We start from the raw sequence: 17,898 nt of genomic DNA, 5'->3' as shown, positions 1-17,898 counted from the left end.
CATGCTATTTGCTCTCCTTTTCTTCTGTTGTTTTATTTTGATTCTTCTTTCTCGTGGTTCCTCTCATTGGTTCTAATTCTTCTTTACATCATGACTAATGTGAAAATATGCTTAATATGAACATTTAAGTAGAGCCTATATCAGACTGCACACCCTCTTGGGGAGGGGAGGGAGGCGGAGAAAATTTGAAACTCAAAATCTTAAGGAAGTGAACATTGAAAACCAAAAATTAATAAATACATTATTTAAAAAAAATAATGAATCTAGGGTTCCTAGAAATCCAGCCACCCCTCCCTTTACCCCAGTCATAGATCACTAGATGCCCTTAGGCCAGGCCACGCCTTCCTGAGGCCAGAAACAGGATTTCTTGGTACAATTCACCTTAGGGAACGGATGCTGCTCTGGTTTGTCACCTATTCCTCCCCTGTGCCTGCAGCAGATGTCTCTTTGGAACCCTTGGGGTTGAAGTACAGCTCCCTCACAGTCTTCTGGTGCATCTTCAGTTTCTAGATCATGTCTTCTTCTGATTCTTATTTCTGGACCCCTCAGTGGGGTCCCCCACCTCCTTATTCTGGAAGGCTCTGACCTTCTCTTCCTTGGGATGTTAGACCCCTAGCAGCTCTAGGGTTTGCTGGTGAGGCTAAAGAGCTGGCCAGAGTTACCGAGGTGTTCACTGCATCTTCTATCTGGAAGAACTGCCAGGGGGACCTCCAAGTTTGCAAGCAGTTTCTCCTGTTTCACCATCCTTGTAAAGAAGCCTAGGAGCTCCAAGACGATTTTGTCCTCCTTGTTTACCACCTTTAGACTTTATCAGATGCTGCCATGTAGGACCCTCCATAAACTACATCAGCTCCTGGGCCTCCTGGAGCAATAGGCAAGCTTGGATCTGATGGTAATGCCAGATTCCTGCCATTATGTATGGGATGACAACAAAGGTCAATTGTTCATACACAAAAGGGTGTCAGATAAAGAGGTGCACAAATGTGATAGCTGAGAAGGTCCCATTCTACTTAGTCAGGAAGCCAGGTAATGCCGTGGCATATAGCTAGGCCACTCAGGGCGAGTCCAAGCAGTCTGAGCCCAACTTTTGGCTGTTCCTCTGGGGAAAAAGGAGGTCAGCTGTTTGGCCATATTTCTTTTTAGGAGCTGGAGGAAGTAGGAAGTATTGAAGCAGTGAAGGGCAACAGTGGAATCTGCCTGGTGGTTGGCCTATCCAGTAGCATTTGTGATCAAATAAATCTTCATTTCTTACATCAAAACGCACCTGATTTCTACCCTTGGCAAGAGATCTACAACATCACTGCCACCTTCGTCTGGCTCATCGCCATCTTCTCCTTCATCTGTACCACCCCCAGTGTTTTTAGTAGTTCCTCTTGTTGGGGCAGGAGGGGTTTGACCCTGCATCTGCAAAACAAATGAGTAAAAGATAACAGTTAGCATTTCTATAGCACCTATTAGGTGCCAGGTACCTTGCTAACAGTTTGATAGATTTGATCTCATTTGATCCTTATAACAATCCTGCAAAGTAGAGGCCCTATTTTAACCCTCACTTTACAGATGAGGGTACTGAGACAAACAAGCTAAGTGACTTGCCCAGGGTCACATAACTAGTGTCTGAGGCCAGATCTGAATTCAAGTCTTCCTGGCTTCAGGCCCAGTAGCTGGTGACTCTGTGGTTCTCTCTTCTCTCGAGGCTTTCGTGAAACTCCTTTCTCCTCATGCCAGATAGCCAGTGGATAGTGGGTGCCCCTCAAGGCTGTCCCAGGCTCTCTTCTCTTCTCCCTCTACACTATTTAAGATCTCATCCACTCCTATGGATTCAGGTATCATCTCTGTACAGATGATTCTCAGATCAATTTATCCATCCCTAATCTTTCTCTTGACCTCTAGTCTTCTATTTCCAACTGCCTATGGACATCTCAAACATGTTTGAGAGACATCTGAAACTCAACATGTCCAAAATGGAACTTGTTATCTTTTCTCTAAAACCCTCCTCTCTCCTCAACTTGCCCACTGCTGTGAAGTGTACCACCACCTTCCCAAGCTCGAAGCCTACGTGTCATTCTGCACTCACCCTTACTCATAATACCCAATCAGTCGCCAAGTCCTGTCATTTCTAGTTTCATAAAATCTTTTGTACGTGCCATGCCTTCTGCTGTTCTTCAATACACCCCCAGCCTGGAACAGGCCCTCGTTATCTCACGCCTAGACCACTGAAGAGCCTAGTAGTTGGTTTCCCCATGTCAAGTCTCTTTACAATCCAGTTCATCCTACACTCAGCTGTCAAATTAATCTCCCTAAAGGCCAGATCTAAGCCATGTCACCCTCTTCTCCCTCATTTAATCAACTCCAGTAAGTTGGTATGACCCCCAGGATCAAATGCAGAATCCTCTCGTTGGCTTTGAAAGCCCTTCACAGCCTGGCCTCTCCCTAACTTTCCAGTCTTTTTACACCTATACTCTGCAATTCAATGATACTGGCCTCCTGGGTGCTGCTAGCACAAGCTACTCAACCTCCCAATATTAGGCACTTTCACGGTGCACAAGCTCCGCCCCCCACCCCCCTGCCCCCATTCCTAGAGCTCTCTCCTGCCTGGTCTCTGTCTCTGGGCTTCCTTGGCTTCCTCTAAGTCTCAGATAAAGCCCCACTTCCTGAAATCAGCCTTTCCCAGTGCTCCTTAATGTGTTGTTCTTCTGAGATCATCTCCAGTCTATCTCATATTGATCTCATTTGACATAGTTGTTATGTTGTTTCTTTCATTAGACTATGAGTTCTTAAGGGCAAGGACTGTTTTTGCCTCTCTTTGTGTGCTCACTGTTTAGCACTATGCCTGGCATACACCAAGTACATGAGGTGGGAAATCAGGACACTAAGATTCTTGTCCTCTTCTCTTGAGCAACTCACTACTATGCAAATTAAAGGAGTAAGAAATGATGGTCTTGCACAGCTCCCAAATTCTGATTCTATTCCGAAAGACAGTAAGCAATGCAGTGGATGGAGTGCTGGGCTTGGAGTCAAGACCACCTGAATTCAGATCCAGCCCTGGACACTTACCAGCTATGTGTCCTTGGGTAATTCACTTAACTTCTGTTTGCCTCAGTTTCCTCAACTATAAAATGAGGATAATAATAGCACCTACCTCCCAGGATTGATGACCAAACGAGATAATAATCGTAAAAGTGCTTAGCAAAGTGCCTGGCCTTTACATAGTAGGTGCTATATAAAAATGCTAGCTGCTATTACGATTATTACTATTTTTATTATTATTAAATGGCTACAGGGAGGTCAAGAAGATGAAGACCAAAAAAGGACATTAAGAGATCATCTGTCACTTTAAAGAGAGCCACATTAGCTGAATGATGAGGTGGGAAGTCAAACTTCAGAACATTAAGAAAAGAGTGAGGGGGCAGCTAGGTGGTACAGTAGATAGAGCACCAGCCCAGGAATCAGGAGGAACTGAGTTCAAATCTGGCCTCAGACCCGATACTTACTAGCTATGCGACCCCAGACAAGTCACTTAACCCAGATTGCCTCACAAAACAAAAACAAAAACAAAGAAGAGAGTGAAAGGAAAGGAAATGGAAGCACCCATTGTGGACCGTCTTCTCAGTGAGAGCAGCCATGAAAAGGAGAGCTACAGGACAAGTAAGAAGCACAGGCAATCACATGCAGGCTTTTTGAGGATGGGGGAGCCATGGGCATGTGTGTAGGCAGGAGGGAGCAATCAAGAGACAGAGAGGGATTGAAGACCAGTAAGAATGGGCATGATTGAGAGGCCAACCTCCTGGCGAAGATGAGATGGAATGAACCCTTGTGCAGACAGAGGGATTTATCTTGGCAAGGAGAAGAGATAAACTGAGTTAAGGCAAAGAACCTGACGGTGGAGAACTGGAGAAAGGAAGGAGTGGTGCATGTGTAAAACTTAAATAGGCACACAGACATTTTAATCTGTCTTAAAACAGGCAAGTGGGCAGACTACTGGGGAAAGCACACTGCTATTCCATGCCATCAGTAATGATCCTTACATTCTGCAGTTATTTCTTTAATGCCTACAATCTGATATACAAAGACTCTGGCTAATACTAAGCAACTTTAATTAAGACATATTACTATTAAAGCTAGTAACCCTAAAACTCACATGAAATAACATTTCTAAGCCCATCAGCTGGAGAAACATACAGCTTATGGAATTCTTACCTTTTCAAACTCTGCATCTATCTGAGAGAGGAGGGCTGTTTTCTCATCCTCAAAGAACATTCGCAAAGAAGGGCCCACATACAGATACATTACCCCAAGAAGGGTGATGGCAGAGGTCCTCACAGCCTGCAAGGCAATGCAGAAAGGACATGTATATAAAATGCAGAACAGACACCAAGAGCCCACCTGCACCACTGCCATTTTCTGTTCGGTACTCACTGGATTTGTAGCAGCAAGGGCTGTTTTCACATTGCTAATGAAAGCTTTGACATTTAACCTAGAAAAGAGAATAGTGAACATTCAAAATAACCCATGAGATTTTATGGGAACAGAAGGTCATTGTCTATTCCACCACTACTGCTATAAAAAGAGAGGAAACACACAACTCAAGTGAATACATTCACAAACTTGCATCAGACAGACCCAAGAGATAGACATGTTCAGGAGTTTAGATATTCCTGTGGACATTTAACACTCTACCCCACTCAGGGAAGACACAAGATACAGTGAAATAACAGGGTTAGTGCAATGTCAAGACCTAGTAAGCCCTGGCAGTTTTTATTCAAATTCAAGGGAGAGATGTGAGGATGTGCTTTTTTTTTTTTTAAAAGGCAATTGGGGTTAAGTGACTTGCCCAAGGTCACCCAGCTAGTAAGTGTCTGAGGCCAGATTTGAACTCAGGAAGATGAGTCTTCTTGATTCCAGGCCCAGCACTCCATCCATTGTGCCACCTAGCTGCCCTGAGGATGTGCTTTTTTAATTCAGAGAAGTTTGTTTTGTTCTGGTGAACACAAATATTCACAATCAGAGGCAATAATAGTAAGATGGGGGGGAAAAAACCCAATTTATTAGTTTACAGTTTACTTATCTTCTGAGACTTACCCAGAAAAACCAAATTCCTTTATTGCATTGGATAGCCAGTTCAAAGTTTCTGATTGATTTTTGGGATTTTTCTGTGAGAAAGCCATTGACATGACCTGAAAAAGAAAAACACAAATCTCTATTATTCTCTCCATTACATAAGCATTCCAAGTGAAGAACACATACCAAGTGATGATAAAGCAAAAGGAGTCACATGCAAAAGATTCATATGCCCATATATCACAGAATGCTGTCTTCTTCCATAATGGAATCAAAAAGGAGCAGAGATTTAGAGCTTGAGAGAATGCTGGCAATCATTGAGCTCAATCCTCTTATCTGCCCAAGGTGACTTGAGCCCTGGGCACCTAGGTAGACAGCCAGAAAGAAAGTTAACACTGAAGTCCTGTGTCTCTGCGTCCAAATCTGAACTCTTCAAACTATACTACCCGCCTCATGCTGAAGCTAGACAGGAATCCTGAGAGTGGAGAAGACACTCCCACTCGCCCATGTCTACGCACTCTCAGTGACTGTATCAGTGACTCCTTGAGGAAGCTCAAGGTCACAGACTAAGCCAGGTAGCCCCAGAGGGGTACTATCATCCTCTTTTGAGGCCAAATGAATCTGGAGCACTGAGACAGAGTTCGAGAGAGAAGGCAAAGGGGTTGGAGCTTCATCAGTGAAAATGGTGAATGAAATAGAGGAAAAGAAACTAGTGTCACGGACCTGCTCAGCTGTCCACGGGAGCAGACACGCTTCTGCAATTGCTGTCAGAGCCTCCTTTGCATTGTTGCCACATTTCACATCTCCAATTTTATCCACAAGACCATCCAGGACAACCTGAGCTGAAGTTTTGGAAAAATTTCCCTTCTGAGCAACCAAAGCAACAATGTGAAGCTTCATCTGCATCACCTGAAGAGAGAGAAACACCAATGAGGCAAAGCCGAGCCAAAAGATCTTTGGGCTGTGCAGATCAACTTGGAATGGATGAGAAGTCAAATCAGAAGCAAACAATTTTACCCGTGAGAGGGGCCTTAATGATGGACAAAGGAATTACAAATGGTAACCCCATTTGAGAGTAAAGAGAAAAAAATGCCAAAACACCTCAAAATATCAACTTGTAACATTATTGCCCACAAAGTTTATAAGTTAAAATGTGCTTTCTTAGACTTGGCAGTGGGGGCACTCTCTAAGCATTTGATGGCCACACTACTGACCTGCTCGTCCTGCCAGGGCCCTGACTGTAATGGAAGCCACTGTGAAAAAGTAGGGACCTTTTAGACATTGATTTCAGAATTTCTGAATTCAATTCTATAAGCATTTATAGGAAAGGGTGGTAGCAGATGTGCACATAAAGATAAAAATTAAGTAGTCCCTGACCTCAAGGAACTCATGGGGACTCGGGGGGAGTAGGGTGGGAAGAAAAAGTGACATATACAAGATACACACAGAAAAGTAAATACAAAGTAATTGCAGGGGCTAAGGAGAGTACTAGCTAGTAACTAGGTGGGATCAGAAAAGGCCTCATGTAGGAGGAGGGCCTTGAAGGGAAGAGAAGACAAGAAACTGAAAAGACGACAATCTGTTAAGCTGACCTGGGGACAGACTAGATGGTATTCCCATCATCTGAAAATCTTTCCTCACATTAGTTATATCTTAAAAGTTTATTTATACAACTTGACATTCTGATCATCAGAGCCCCATTTAAGTTAATAAGCATAAAAATGCAGCTCCCTCTGAGAGGGCTAAAGAACTCAGTTCCTGGCTTATGAGTTCCCCTTTGAATCACTCAAACTGTCTTCCTAACATTAAGTTAATGCTGACAGAGACAAAGGAATGGGAGTTTGTATGTCAGGATGGGGAAGGTCACCTTTCAGAGGACAGATCAAGAGCAGGCTTGGGGAGGGGACCGCAGTTGGGGGAAACCTGAAGGCACTTAAAACCTAGAGAGGGATAGAAGGAGGTGGTAGAGTAAAATAAAAGAATGTGTGTGTGTGTGTATGTGTGCGTGTGTGTGTGGGGGGCACCTGGAGTGGAAGATGGCCTTTGATGACAAGGCTCCCTGCACCTAAGACCTCAAGGAGTCAACATTAGCACTGTTAGTGCTGTATTTTTGCCACACTATGTTTTAAATGTTTTTATTATGGCATCCGCTCAACTATCATAACACTTTCTATGGGAAAATGTGTTTCAAATAACCTAACAAGTGACTTGTAAACAAACATTTGCAATACAAATTGGATACTACTCAAATTTCTCTCATTGGTTTACTTTAACAAAGAAAAGAAATTCTCATTTTCTTTATATTTATTCGAAGTCAGCAGATCACACTTAGCCAAAATCTGTCTCTTAAGAGTAGAAACCAACAAAACATCCATACCCACTCCACATTTCAAAGATGACACACTGCTGACTGACAGAAAGGAGAGCCTGAGATGGTTGCATGGCAAGAGAAGAACTGGAAGGAGTAAGCGCATCTGTCCTTTACTATGTAGCAACAAGCAAGGAAATCTGTTGATGAAAACATGCTGTTCTCCATTTAAAAAAGTAAAAATTCAAGATACCTGAAAGTTGGTTTCTTTCCATCCTGGCTTCTTAGCCAGCATCCTCACCAATGCCTGACATGGCATTTCAGTTCGGTCCATTAGCTCAACAGCCTTAAAAGTTGGGGAAAATAAAAGCCAAAAGGGTCAGAAAATGGCATTCACCATGAGAAGTTGTATTTTTCAGCTTTAAAACACTTTCCACAAAGCCCTATGCCACGTAGTTTTGTGATGCCTGATACAAATCTTATGAAGTAGAGAGGGCAGACATTACATTTTGCAGATGAGCAAACTGAGGCCCAGAGGATGAGTGTCATTTCTCTCTCTCTCTCTCTTTTTTTTAGGCAACTGGGGTTAAGTGACTTGCCCAGGATCACACAGCTAGTAAGCGTCAAGTGGTTGGTCTGAGGCCAGATTTGAACTCACGTCCTCCTGACTTCAGGGCCGGTGGAGTGTCATTTTTCTAAGACTCCTAAAGAACATCAGATTGTGTTCCTTCCACCTCACTCATATTACTTTAAATTAAGATTTGGTAGCTACTTAATGTAGTAAATAATAAAGTTAGGTAAATCATATCCCTACCCTAAAATGGGGAAACCTTCCATTATTTTAGAATCTCTTTCAGTAAATCAGAATGACACCCAAAAAAGGGAAACAGGAAAGGGGAGGGAAAGTTTTTTTAAACAGTTCTCAAAAGAATTAAAAATGAACAATCTTGGGAAAAACTGCTCAAACCTGTAATTATAAGCAAAGATAAATCAAAACAACTCAAGAGGTTTTACCTTACACTCAGCAAATTAGCCAACATGAACACAGCTGATACTGGTGGGACCCAAGAAGTCAGGCACCCTAACTACTGGTGGAGCTGTGAATTGGCCTAACCATTCTCAAAAGCAATTTATCATTAATTAACTTTTAAAAAGTGGAATTAATGTCCACAGCCTGTGACCTAGAGATCACCATGCTAATATATAAATCACAGAGGTCAAAGACAGAAAAAAAGGGCTCCCATACTCCATGAGGTTCACAGCAACACTTTGTGTGGTAGCAAAGAACTGGTAATAAAGAAGATGTCCACGAACTGGAAAATGGCCACACAAAGTGTGATACGTGAATATGGTAGATGATCACTTTGCCGTAAGAAACAATGAGTATGGATTCAGAAAAGCAGGGGAAAATTTCCATCAACTACTGTAGAGCGGAGTAAGCAGAACCAGGAAAATAAAATTACATGATTACAAAAATGTAAATGGAAAAGAACAAACACAACAAAACTCCCAAACCCCAATGTCCTGCTGTGTAATTAGAATGATCAAGCTAGGCCCCAGAAAGAATCTCTCTCTCCCTTCTTCAATGCAGATGTGGAGAGCTAAGGGTGACACATGGTCACACAAGGGTGCGCATGGTCATAGTTTGTTCTGCTGAAGTGTTTTTTTTTTCTTTTTGAAAAAAAAAAAATGTTAGGAGGGAAGATTAGGAAATGCATGTGATGTACAAACAAATGGAACCAATAAAAATGGGATAAAAATTCTAGGAAGAAGACAAAGTTTGTTCACTTCAACTGAATGACTGAACATCTTTAGATGAAAGAAAGCTCTTGGGTTGAAGGGACAGGAGGATGTGAGGAATGTCATGCCCCAATTGATAAAAATGAATGAAGGCAGAAGTTCACTTTTATGAAAAGGCACTACCCACAAAGCCAGGAGGGCAGAGGCACCTGACAGCTCTAACACACTGGAAGCAGAAGGCAGTAGCACTGAGACACTGACTAGCTGTAAAACAAAGCCCACCCTGGCATGAAGGCCCCGAGGTGGCAGAGCTGCCTCTCCCAGCAAGGCTGTTTCTTTCACAATTACTTCTTGCTACTCACCTTCTGGAACTCCTCCATGCAGGCCAGTCGTTCCTTCCAGTTACCACTATCAAGCAGCTGGAGGCAAGTAGGTGGAAGGACGACCGAAGCTTTCTCCTCACATACTTCTACCTGAAAGACACCAAACCCAATGGGACTGGGAGGCATGAAGACAACCAACGGAGGCAGCCAGAGCAGCCAAGGCAATCCCAAAGAGAAGCGTGGTCACATGGGCTCCAGTGAGCTGGGATGCTGTTGGAATGCCATCACTGACCCATTCCCAATAAGCCAAAGGATGCAGGATTCGTGAACCAAAGGAAGAAAGACCCCAGCTCCATTCTGAAGTTTCAATTCTCTGAGCCCTTCTCTGTTTGAAAGGGCACAGGGGCAATCCCTACCGAAAGCTCAGGCTCCACGATCTCTTTGACATCCGGGCCTTTCTTGTTCTTAGATCCAGCACCCCCAGTAGCTCCAGATGTGGCTGGTTTTCCCTTCTTAGGTGGTCCACTAGCCTAAAAAGAGAGAGAGAGAGAAAAGCAATTAGCCACATCACTGTGCTAAAGTCAAGTTTTAGTGTGTCTGACTGGCTGATCAGACCAATACGAGCTCGGAATGCTCTACCACAGGTCGGGCACAAATAGTCCATGTGAACCTTTGGGGTGGATTTTCTAAGTCCACGTATCTTGTGTTTCCCTTGAGCTATTTTAATTCTACTTTGTTCACACAATAGAAATTTAGACCTACAGTTCAATGTGACTCATTGGTCACATCCTCCTACTTTAAAGATAAATGTAGTTACCAAGTAAGTCCACATGCTAAAAATGCAGAAAGGTTAGAATTCCCTATCTGTCCACAGCCCACTTATGGAAAATAGATATTCAATTCAAGTCAACATTAATGAGTTACAAGCTATGGGTAGAACACTAAACAAGTGCTTAGCATACAGAGACAGATATGCTACCAGTTCTATCTGCTCCCAGGGATCTAAGGAGCAAACTGGGGGGGAAAGGGGTCCAGGAGGAGAGATGGAGAAAACAAGTATACAAATAATCTTCATAATAACTATAAAGGGAGAGGTCCTGGCAAAATGCTAGGAAAAATCAAAGGGAGTACACTTTCATTCAGAATGGGAGGAAGGTATCTGAGAAAGTTTCCCAGAAGAAGCATCAGAGCTAGGCTTTGGAAAAAGACAAGGACACAAAGACTGAGAGTAAGAAAGGAAGAAGATGAGCCAATTTCAGGCTTGGGATTGTGTGAACAAAGGCAGATGAAGAGAGCAGGATGAGAATGGGGGATGGATAGTGAAGGGTCTTAAATACCAAAGCTGATAACTTTGGTGGGTGATCAGATGACACCCAAAAATTTCTGAGGAAGCAATGACACAATTATAGCAGTCCCTTAGAAAGATAACTTGGAAGATGGATTAGAGAAGGGATAGACCTATAGGAAGCCCAGTAAGAAAGTGGCTACAATAGCTTAGATGGGAAGAGAAAATTCAGGATTAATTTTTCACTGGTGAAATGTAACAGTAAAGGAAAAGGGAAGAATCAAAGAAGATTATGAACATATAGGCCTAAGAAGCTGACATCTATAGAAAGGTGAACTTCCTACAAGTGGGCCTAATTTTGGAAAGACCATTTCAAGATCAATTACGATGGCAACATGACTCATTTCCACTCTGGCAAAGGAGCTAGCTGAAGGCAGAATCAATACCACTTAGGTTCTGAAGGGTGCTAGATGCTGCTCATATTTCACAGGGTGGTTCCACAAGGACAGTATGACTATAGAGGGTATTGTTGTTGTCCTTTGTTTTCAAAGAGGACCAAAATGAGCTTGGGATGCTCTACCACAGGTCGGGCACAAATAGTCCATGTGAACCTTTGGAGTGGATTCTTTAAGTTTGCATATCTTGTGTTTCCCTTGAGCCATTTCAATTCTATTTTGTTCATACAGCACAGAACCTTTTCTGATGTGGGCACACCATGCTAAGCAGTCCTGTGCCAGTGTCTCCCATGTCACACAATCAATTCCAAAGTTCTTAAGAGAGACCTTAAGAATATTCTCATATCTCCTCTTCTAACCACCATGTGAACGCTTGCCCTGTGAGAGTTCTCCATAAAGTAGTCTTTTTGGCAAGTGTATGTTTTGCATTTGAACAACGTGGCCAGCTCTCTGAAGCAGAGTCTGAATGCTTGGCAGTTCAGTTTGAGAAAGGACCTCAGTTTCTGGTATCTTATCCTGTCAGGTGAGCTTCAGAATCTTCCTAAGACAATTCAAATGGAAGTGATTCCGTTTCCTGGCATGGCGCTGGTATACTGTCCAGGTTTCACAGGCATACAAGGTCAGCACAACAGCTCTGTAGACCTTCGGTTTGGCAGTCAGTCTAATACCTCTTCTCTCTCATGTTTTCTTTCGGAGCCTCCCAAACACCGAGTTAGCTCTGGCATGTGTCAACCTCATTATTGATGTGTACATCCCTGGAAAGTACACTACCAAGATAACTGAACTTATCCACAGCATTCAGAACTTCTCCATTTGCTGTAACCAATGGTTCCATGTATGGATGGTGTGGTGGTGGCTGATGAAGCACCTGTGTTTTCTTGGTGTTAATTGCTAGGCCAAAATTAGCACAAGCAGCAGAGACTCGGCCCATCTCAGCTTCAGAGGCTGCACTGAGTGCACAATGATCTGCAAACTGAATATCATGCACCAGCAACTCCTACACTTTGGTTTTGGTTTGTAGCTTTCTCATGTTGAAGAATTTACTATCAGTGTGGTAGCTGACCTTGATGCCATGTTCATTCTCATTGAAAGCATTTGATGACACAGCCGAAAACACCATGGGAGCAAGCACACAGCCTTGTTTCACTCCACTGGTGACTGGGAAAACACAACAGCATCGTCCATTATCCAGTATGCCATCATGGGCAAGCATGCTGTAATGAAACTGACACACAATGCTGATGAACTTCCCCAGGCAACCAAATTTTGACATAATTTTCCATAAGCCCTCACGGCTGACAACATCAAAGGCCTTGGTCGGATCTACAAACGTTGCATACAGACCTCTGCTCTGCTCCTGGCATTTCTTCTGAAGTTGTCGGGCAATGAACACCATATTAACTATTCCTCGGCCCTTTCTAAAGTCACGCTGGCTCTCAGGTAGATGACCATCTTCCAGGTGAAGGATCAGACTATTAAGGAAGACTCTGGCAAGAATCTTGCCAGCAATGACTAAAAGAGAAACCTGCCCTGTGATTGTCACAGGACAATCTATTTCCTTTACCTTTATAGAGATGGACAATGGAGGCATCCTTGAACTCCTGGGGGATAACCTCCTTTTGCCATATAACCTGGAAGATTTCAGTCAGCTTTTGTAAGAGCAATGGACCCCCTACCTTGTAAATCTCAGCTGGAATGGAATCAGCACCAGGTGCTTTGCCACATGAAAGGAGCCTAATGGCATTCCAAACCTCTTCTTCAGTTGTAACTTCAGCTAGGGAGGGACTGACTTCAGCTTGAGGTAAGTTCAGCCCATCTCGCTAGGATCATGTCCTTATCACTAATCAATGTGGCTCCATCAGCACTGAGTAGTTGAGATGCACCAGAGGTCTCTGGCCCATAAATAGCCTTCAGGGCATCATAAAAGCGCTTTGGATTGTCATTATCAACATAAAACTGAATTTCATCTGCCTCCTTACTGAGCCAAGAATCCTGCATCTCTCTAAGCTTTGCTTGTACTTTACTTTTGATGGAAATAAATGCTGCCTTCTTGGAGATGGATGAACTATCCTGCTGGTAAACCCTGTGGAGCTCTTGTTTTTCATTTAGCAGCTTCTGAATTTCCCCTTCATTTTCATCAAATCAGTCTTGATGTTTGCTAGTGTTCTGACCCAGATGAGCAAATGCAGTGCCGTACACCAAATCTCTGAAAGCTGCCCATTCCTTTTCCGCTTCACTGTTGCCAAATGTGTTTGTTCAACTTTCCCTCCAAGTTAGCAACAAACTGTTCCCGCTCAGAGAAGAGCTCTAATCTCTTGACATTAATTCTGGCAATCATTTTGCCTTGGGGAATGCCACTTTTGCTGAATGCAAATATTTAGCTTAGAGAGGATAAGTCTGATCAGTCCAGCACTGTGCGCCACACATTGCCTTCGTCACTCTCCAATCCTGTCTCTTCTTACAATCACATGGTCTATTAAATGCCAATGTTTGCTGTGAGGGTGCATCCATGGAGTTTTATTGTGTTTAGGTAAGCAGAAGACAGCATTGTCAGTGATAAGAAGTCATGAGACGCACAAGGCTCCAGTGGTAAGTGACCACTGCTGTTGCCATTTCCAACTCCATTCCTCCCTAGAACTCCCTGCCAAGTCTGGTAGTTTAAGCCTACTCTAGCATTAAAATCACCCAGAATTATAAGCTTGTCCTCTTTTAGCACACTGATGATAAGTGTCTCCAGGTCTTTGCAAAATTTTTCTTTAACCTCATCAGGGTTCATCACGGTGGGAGCATAGGCACTAATCATGGTGGCCTGACATTTTCTCGCAAGTGGCAATCTCATTGTCATGAGCCTGTCATTCACTCCTTTTGGTAGGCACACAAACTTGTTGACCAGATTAGTTTTGATTGCAAAACCTACACCAGCTTCACGGTGCTCCCCTTCACTGTAGCCACTCTAGAAAACGCATATCCAGCTCCAACTTCAGTAAGCTGACCTTCATTTGCCAACTTTGTTTCACTCGGGGCTGCTATTTGGTTGTGATACTTGCCGAGTTCTCTTGCAACAGGAGCCGTCTGTCTTTCAAGTCTACAGGATTTTGTGTTGTCTATGTAAGTGTGTGCACAGTCCATGTGCTGATGGTGAACAGAATCGTCTTTGCAGACATTTTTTGTACATTTTTTGGGGTTTCAACCACAGAGTGGGATTCCCCACCTGCTGTGGTAATCAGGCCAGGATTGGGTAAGCAGACAATTTTTATGGCACCTTTTCTAGCCCCTTCCTTACACCAGGAGGTGAGCAGTACAATCCTTAAAAGGCTGCTCAGACATCCACGGGGCTGCCAAATCCCACTGCTGCTTCCAGTGAGAAATGCCCCCATGGCCTGGGCCACCTGTGTGCAGGATTGTGATTACAACTCCCAGTGTACCCGCACCTGATGCTTCATCACTTGCTTGTCGCCACAGGACTTTGAGATGGTAAAATGGTAAAATGGTATGGTGATGTCCTTTGATTCGTGTGTAAACTGGATTTAAGCAAGGCAGAGTTGCACGAAGTCGTCAGCCTCACTCTCTCCTCCAGAGTCATCGCAGTCCAGTGGCAGGACAGAATCAAGACGACTGGTGATGACTCAAGATGCAGTGAATGACCCTGGCGTCTTTAAGCGCTCCACAGCTTCAGCTGCCTTTATGGCCACTGAACATTCCACCAGGGGAAGTTTTCACATGCTTGGGGTAGACACCCTGCTAACTCACCAATGGATTTGAGACCTCTTAGTTACCCTCGACCTGGTTTAGCCTGTCTGCCGAAATAGTTTACCAGGGTGTGGCCGCTGTGCACGCTACAGCTTCTTGGAGCCACAGGTGAGAGTTAGGTGGAACAGGTGGACACCAAAGGTGGAAAGCAGCCCTGAAAAGGGCTCAGCAGCCTTCACACCAGAGGTACTAGTCTTCCCTGAACACTCCCTAGAGGGAGTAGGTCCCAGTGTCAAGGAAACTTGTAACAGAATATCTTCGTGAGTGACTCTGGGCAAGCCATCTAATCTTTGCACACCCCAGGGAATTCTCTAAGACAATATGTCCAACAAGCTTCCATCACTCCATCAACTCTGCTCCTATGAAATCTGCTTCCTCAAAACATTCTACCCATCCAAGTCACAGTGGCTGTACTCTACCCACCCCAACCTGGATCTCATCCGTCCCACCTTAGTGCTTTCTTGGGGCATTATCTCTGCTCTGGTTCCACTTTCCTCTGTTTCCAATCTGGACACTACAGTTTGCAGTTCTAAGTCTTCCATGTCCCCTCCTCTTGAATCTCTTAGCTTCTTGTTCTCAGCTTCACACTACCTGACTCTTCCTGCCCTATTCACAGGCTGCAGATAGAGCTTGGAAGCAGTTTAACAATCATGCCAAATGAGTATATTACGAATTCATGGTATTCTTAATGTCACTTGGACCCAAAGTGGTTTCTTTTATTCCTAACTCCCTCACTCTTTTTTTTTTTTTGCAAGGCAATTGAGGTTAAGTGACTTACCCAGGGTCATACAGCTAGTTAAGTGTCAAGTATCTAATCTGAGACAAGATTTGAACTCAGGTCCTCCTGACTCCAGGGCTGGAGCTCTATCCACTGCGCCACCTAGCTGTCCCTTAACTCCCTCACTCTTCAAAGAAGTTATTCCAAACCTTTTCTTCCCTCCTCAAGCCTCCCAAACATGCCTTTCCCCTTTGCTCAACTTTTTGCCACATGGCTTCCAACCTCCTCCTCACTAAGCTGAAACCACTGTCTCTCAAGGGAGTTCACACTCCACACTTTTGGACAGCTCTAATTGTTAGCGAGTTTTCCCCAACATTAACTCTAATTTTGCCTTTGTGTAACTTCCCACTGTTGATCCTAGTTCTTTCCCTTGGGGCCCAACAGAATGGATCTAACTCCAATTCCACATGACAGCCCCCTAAACCTCCCTTACTGCCCTTGCCCCTCACTCCCTCTCTGGCCTATCAATGTCCTTCTCCAGCTGTGGCTCCCAGAACTGAACCCAACACTCCAGATGGGGTCTGGTTTTGAATCACAAGAGGGTAAGCACCCAAGGGAGATAGTCTGAAGCAACAATACATCAGGAGGTACTGTTAGACATCTCTCCTAAGTACAGATGATTTTTGCTCTTGGTAACAAAGCTGACAGCCATGTTTGTTGGTAGTGGGCATCTTCTTCTTTGGAGACAACGTACCTAGGATGAAGAAACTGAACTGACAACCAAGGGTGGGGCCTAGATCTGTGACGCCATTTGTCTAAGGCCCTCCTAGGTGAGGAAACTGCCAATGCAAGGCAGTCCCTTCCCTGTGACTTCTAGTCACCTGCCCAGGGTCACCTAGCCAGGATGGGTCAGAGGTCTTCCTGACTTTGAGGCGGGCACGCTATCCCACAGAGCACTCTGCCACCCAAAGGGTCCCCCAACAGAAGAATGGCAGGAAGCCGCTTCAGCATTCCAACCCCTGATGATAAACGGTTCGTGTCTAAAGATATGCTTGCAGACTTACCTTGGTGACAGATGCCTTTTTCACAGGCCCTGATTTGGGTGCTGCAGCATCTTTCACATCCTTATCTCCTGCAGCTCCTGAAGCAACAGTCTTCCCAGGAAGCGCTTTGGACTCTCTTTTATCAGCTGTGGCTCCTGCTTTTTTGCCATATACCAGCTCTACCTTCTCTGAACATTCTTTGATCTGGGCAGTGATATTGACAGCAAAGTCATTAAACTCAATTTTAGGAGATAAGTCATAGAACTTTATGATTTGATAAGACAGCTTTGAACACTGATTATTTCAGAATTCCAAGAGAATTCTCCCTTTCAAACTGAACCCACACAGGTAGTAGCAGATGCATATCAACAAGTTTGTGCACTGAATTTGTATGTAAATCTCACCCTAATGTAGTTGCAACCTGCAGTACTAAAGAAGACAAACCTATTAGATGTTTCTCAGTCAAGTTCTAGAAGGTGTTAAAAATCAACAAATTTCAATGTTACACTACTTGACTGTCTATTGAAGACATAGGTTATACAGCCTGTATCTGTCACACAGTGCTATTCCTAACAATCACATTTAGAAGGGCAAGCCAGATTGGAAAAGTGAATGTACTGCCTCATTCCTCTCCCTGTAGAAACACTTGCATCCTCAGAGTCAAGTAGTAAGTACTAAGTGCTAAGCACTCAGAATTTTAAAAAAGAAGAAAAAAAAAATCCACCCCCTCCCCCAAAGGACCTTACATTCTAAGGGGGGAAAGACAACATATAAAAGGGAGCTGAAAAGGGAGTTGGGAAGGTACCCACATGGGCATGTTATTAAAGGATGACGGCTCTCGGCCCTTCCTCAAAATGGAGGAGCTTACAAATGGGAGAAAGACACTTACCGCGGTGCAGAGAGAAAGCAGCTAAAGCAGGGCAAGTCAGGGAAGGCTCAACTCAAATGATGCTTTCTGTCTGAGGCTATTCCTCAATGCCCCAATCATTAATGCCCAACCACCAATTCCACAAATTACTTTGTATTTATTTGATACCAACTAATTAGTATACATGTTGTTTCCCACAGTAAAATGAAGCTCCTTGAGCCAAGGACATTTTTTATTTTGGTCACTGCATCCTCAGGGCCATGCATATAGTAGGCATACAAACATGTTGAAAAATAATAGCTAGCACTTACACTATAAGTTTGGAAAAGCACTTTACAAATATCTCACTT

The 17,898-nt window shown here is 43.8% G+C and overlaps 1 protein-coding gene across 8 annotated transcripts in view; it reads right to left on the bottom strand.

Annotated features, from left to right (window-relative positions):
* The window catches only part of CKAP5 (cytoskeleton associated protein 5), a 97,613-nt gene that overhangs the window by 34,545 nt on the left and 45,170 nt on the right, over positions 1 to 17,898 (bottom strand). For all 8 annotated transcript variants that reach the window (XM_027837682.1, XM_027837681.1, XM_027837678.1 and 5 more), the window contains 9 exons: positions 16,702 to 16,884; positions 9,846 to 9,959; positions 9,469 to 9,579; positions 7,620 to 7,712; positions 5,782 to 5,967; positions 5,080 to 5,174; positions 4,417 to 4,474; positions 4,198 to 4,323; positions 1,265 to 1,404 (listed from right to left, as the gene is read on the bottom strand). In XM_027837682.1, coding sequence (XP_027693483.1) covers positions 1,265 to 1,404; positions 4,198 to 4,323; positions 4,417 to 4,474; positions 5,080 to 5,174; positions 5,782 to 5,967; positions 7,620 to 7,712; positions 9,469 to 9,579; positions 9,846 to 9,959; positions 16,702 to 16,884 — 1,106 coding nt within the window. The remainder of the gene's footprint in view (positions 1 to 1,264; positions 1,405 to 4,197; positions 4,324 to 4,416; positions 4,475 to 5,079; positions 5,175 to 5,781; positions 5,968 to 7,619; positions 7,713 to 9,468; positions 9,580 to 9,845; positions 9,960 to 16,701; positions 16,885 to 17,898) is intronic.

Source organism: Vombatus ursinus, unplaced genomic scaffold (genome assembly GCF_900497805.2).
Source record: "Vombatus ursinus unplaced genomic scaffold, bare-nosed wombat genome assembly UNPS02014822.1, whole genome shotgun sequence".
NCBI lineage: Eukaryota > Metazoa > Chordata > Mammalia > Diprotodontia > Vombatidae > Vombatus > Vombatus ursinus.
This window is presented reverse-complemented; position numbering and strand designations above follow the sequence as displayed.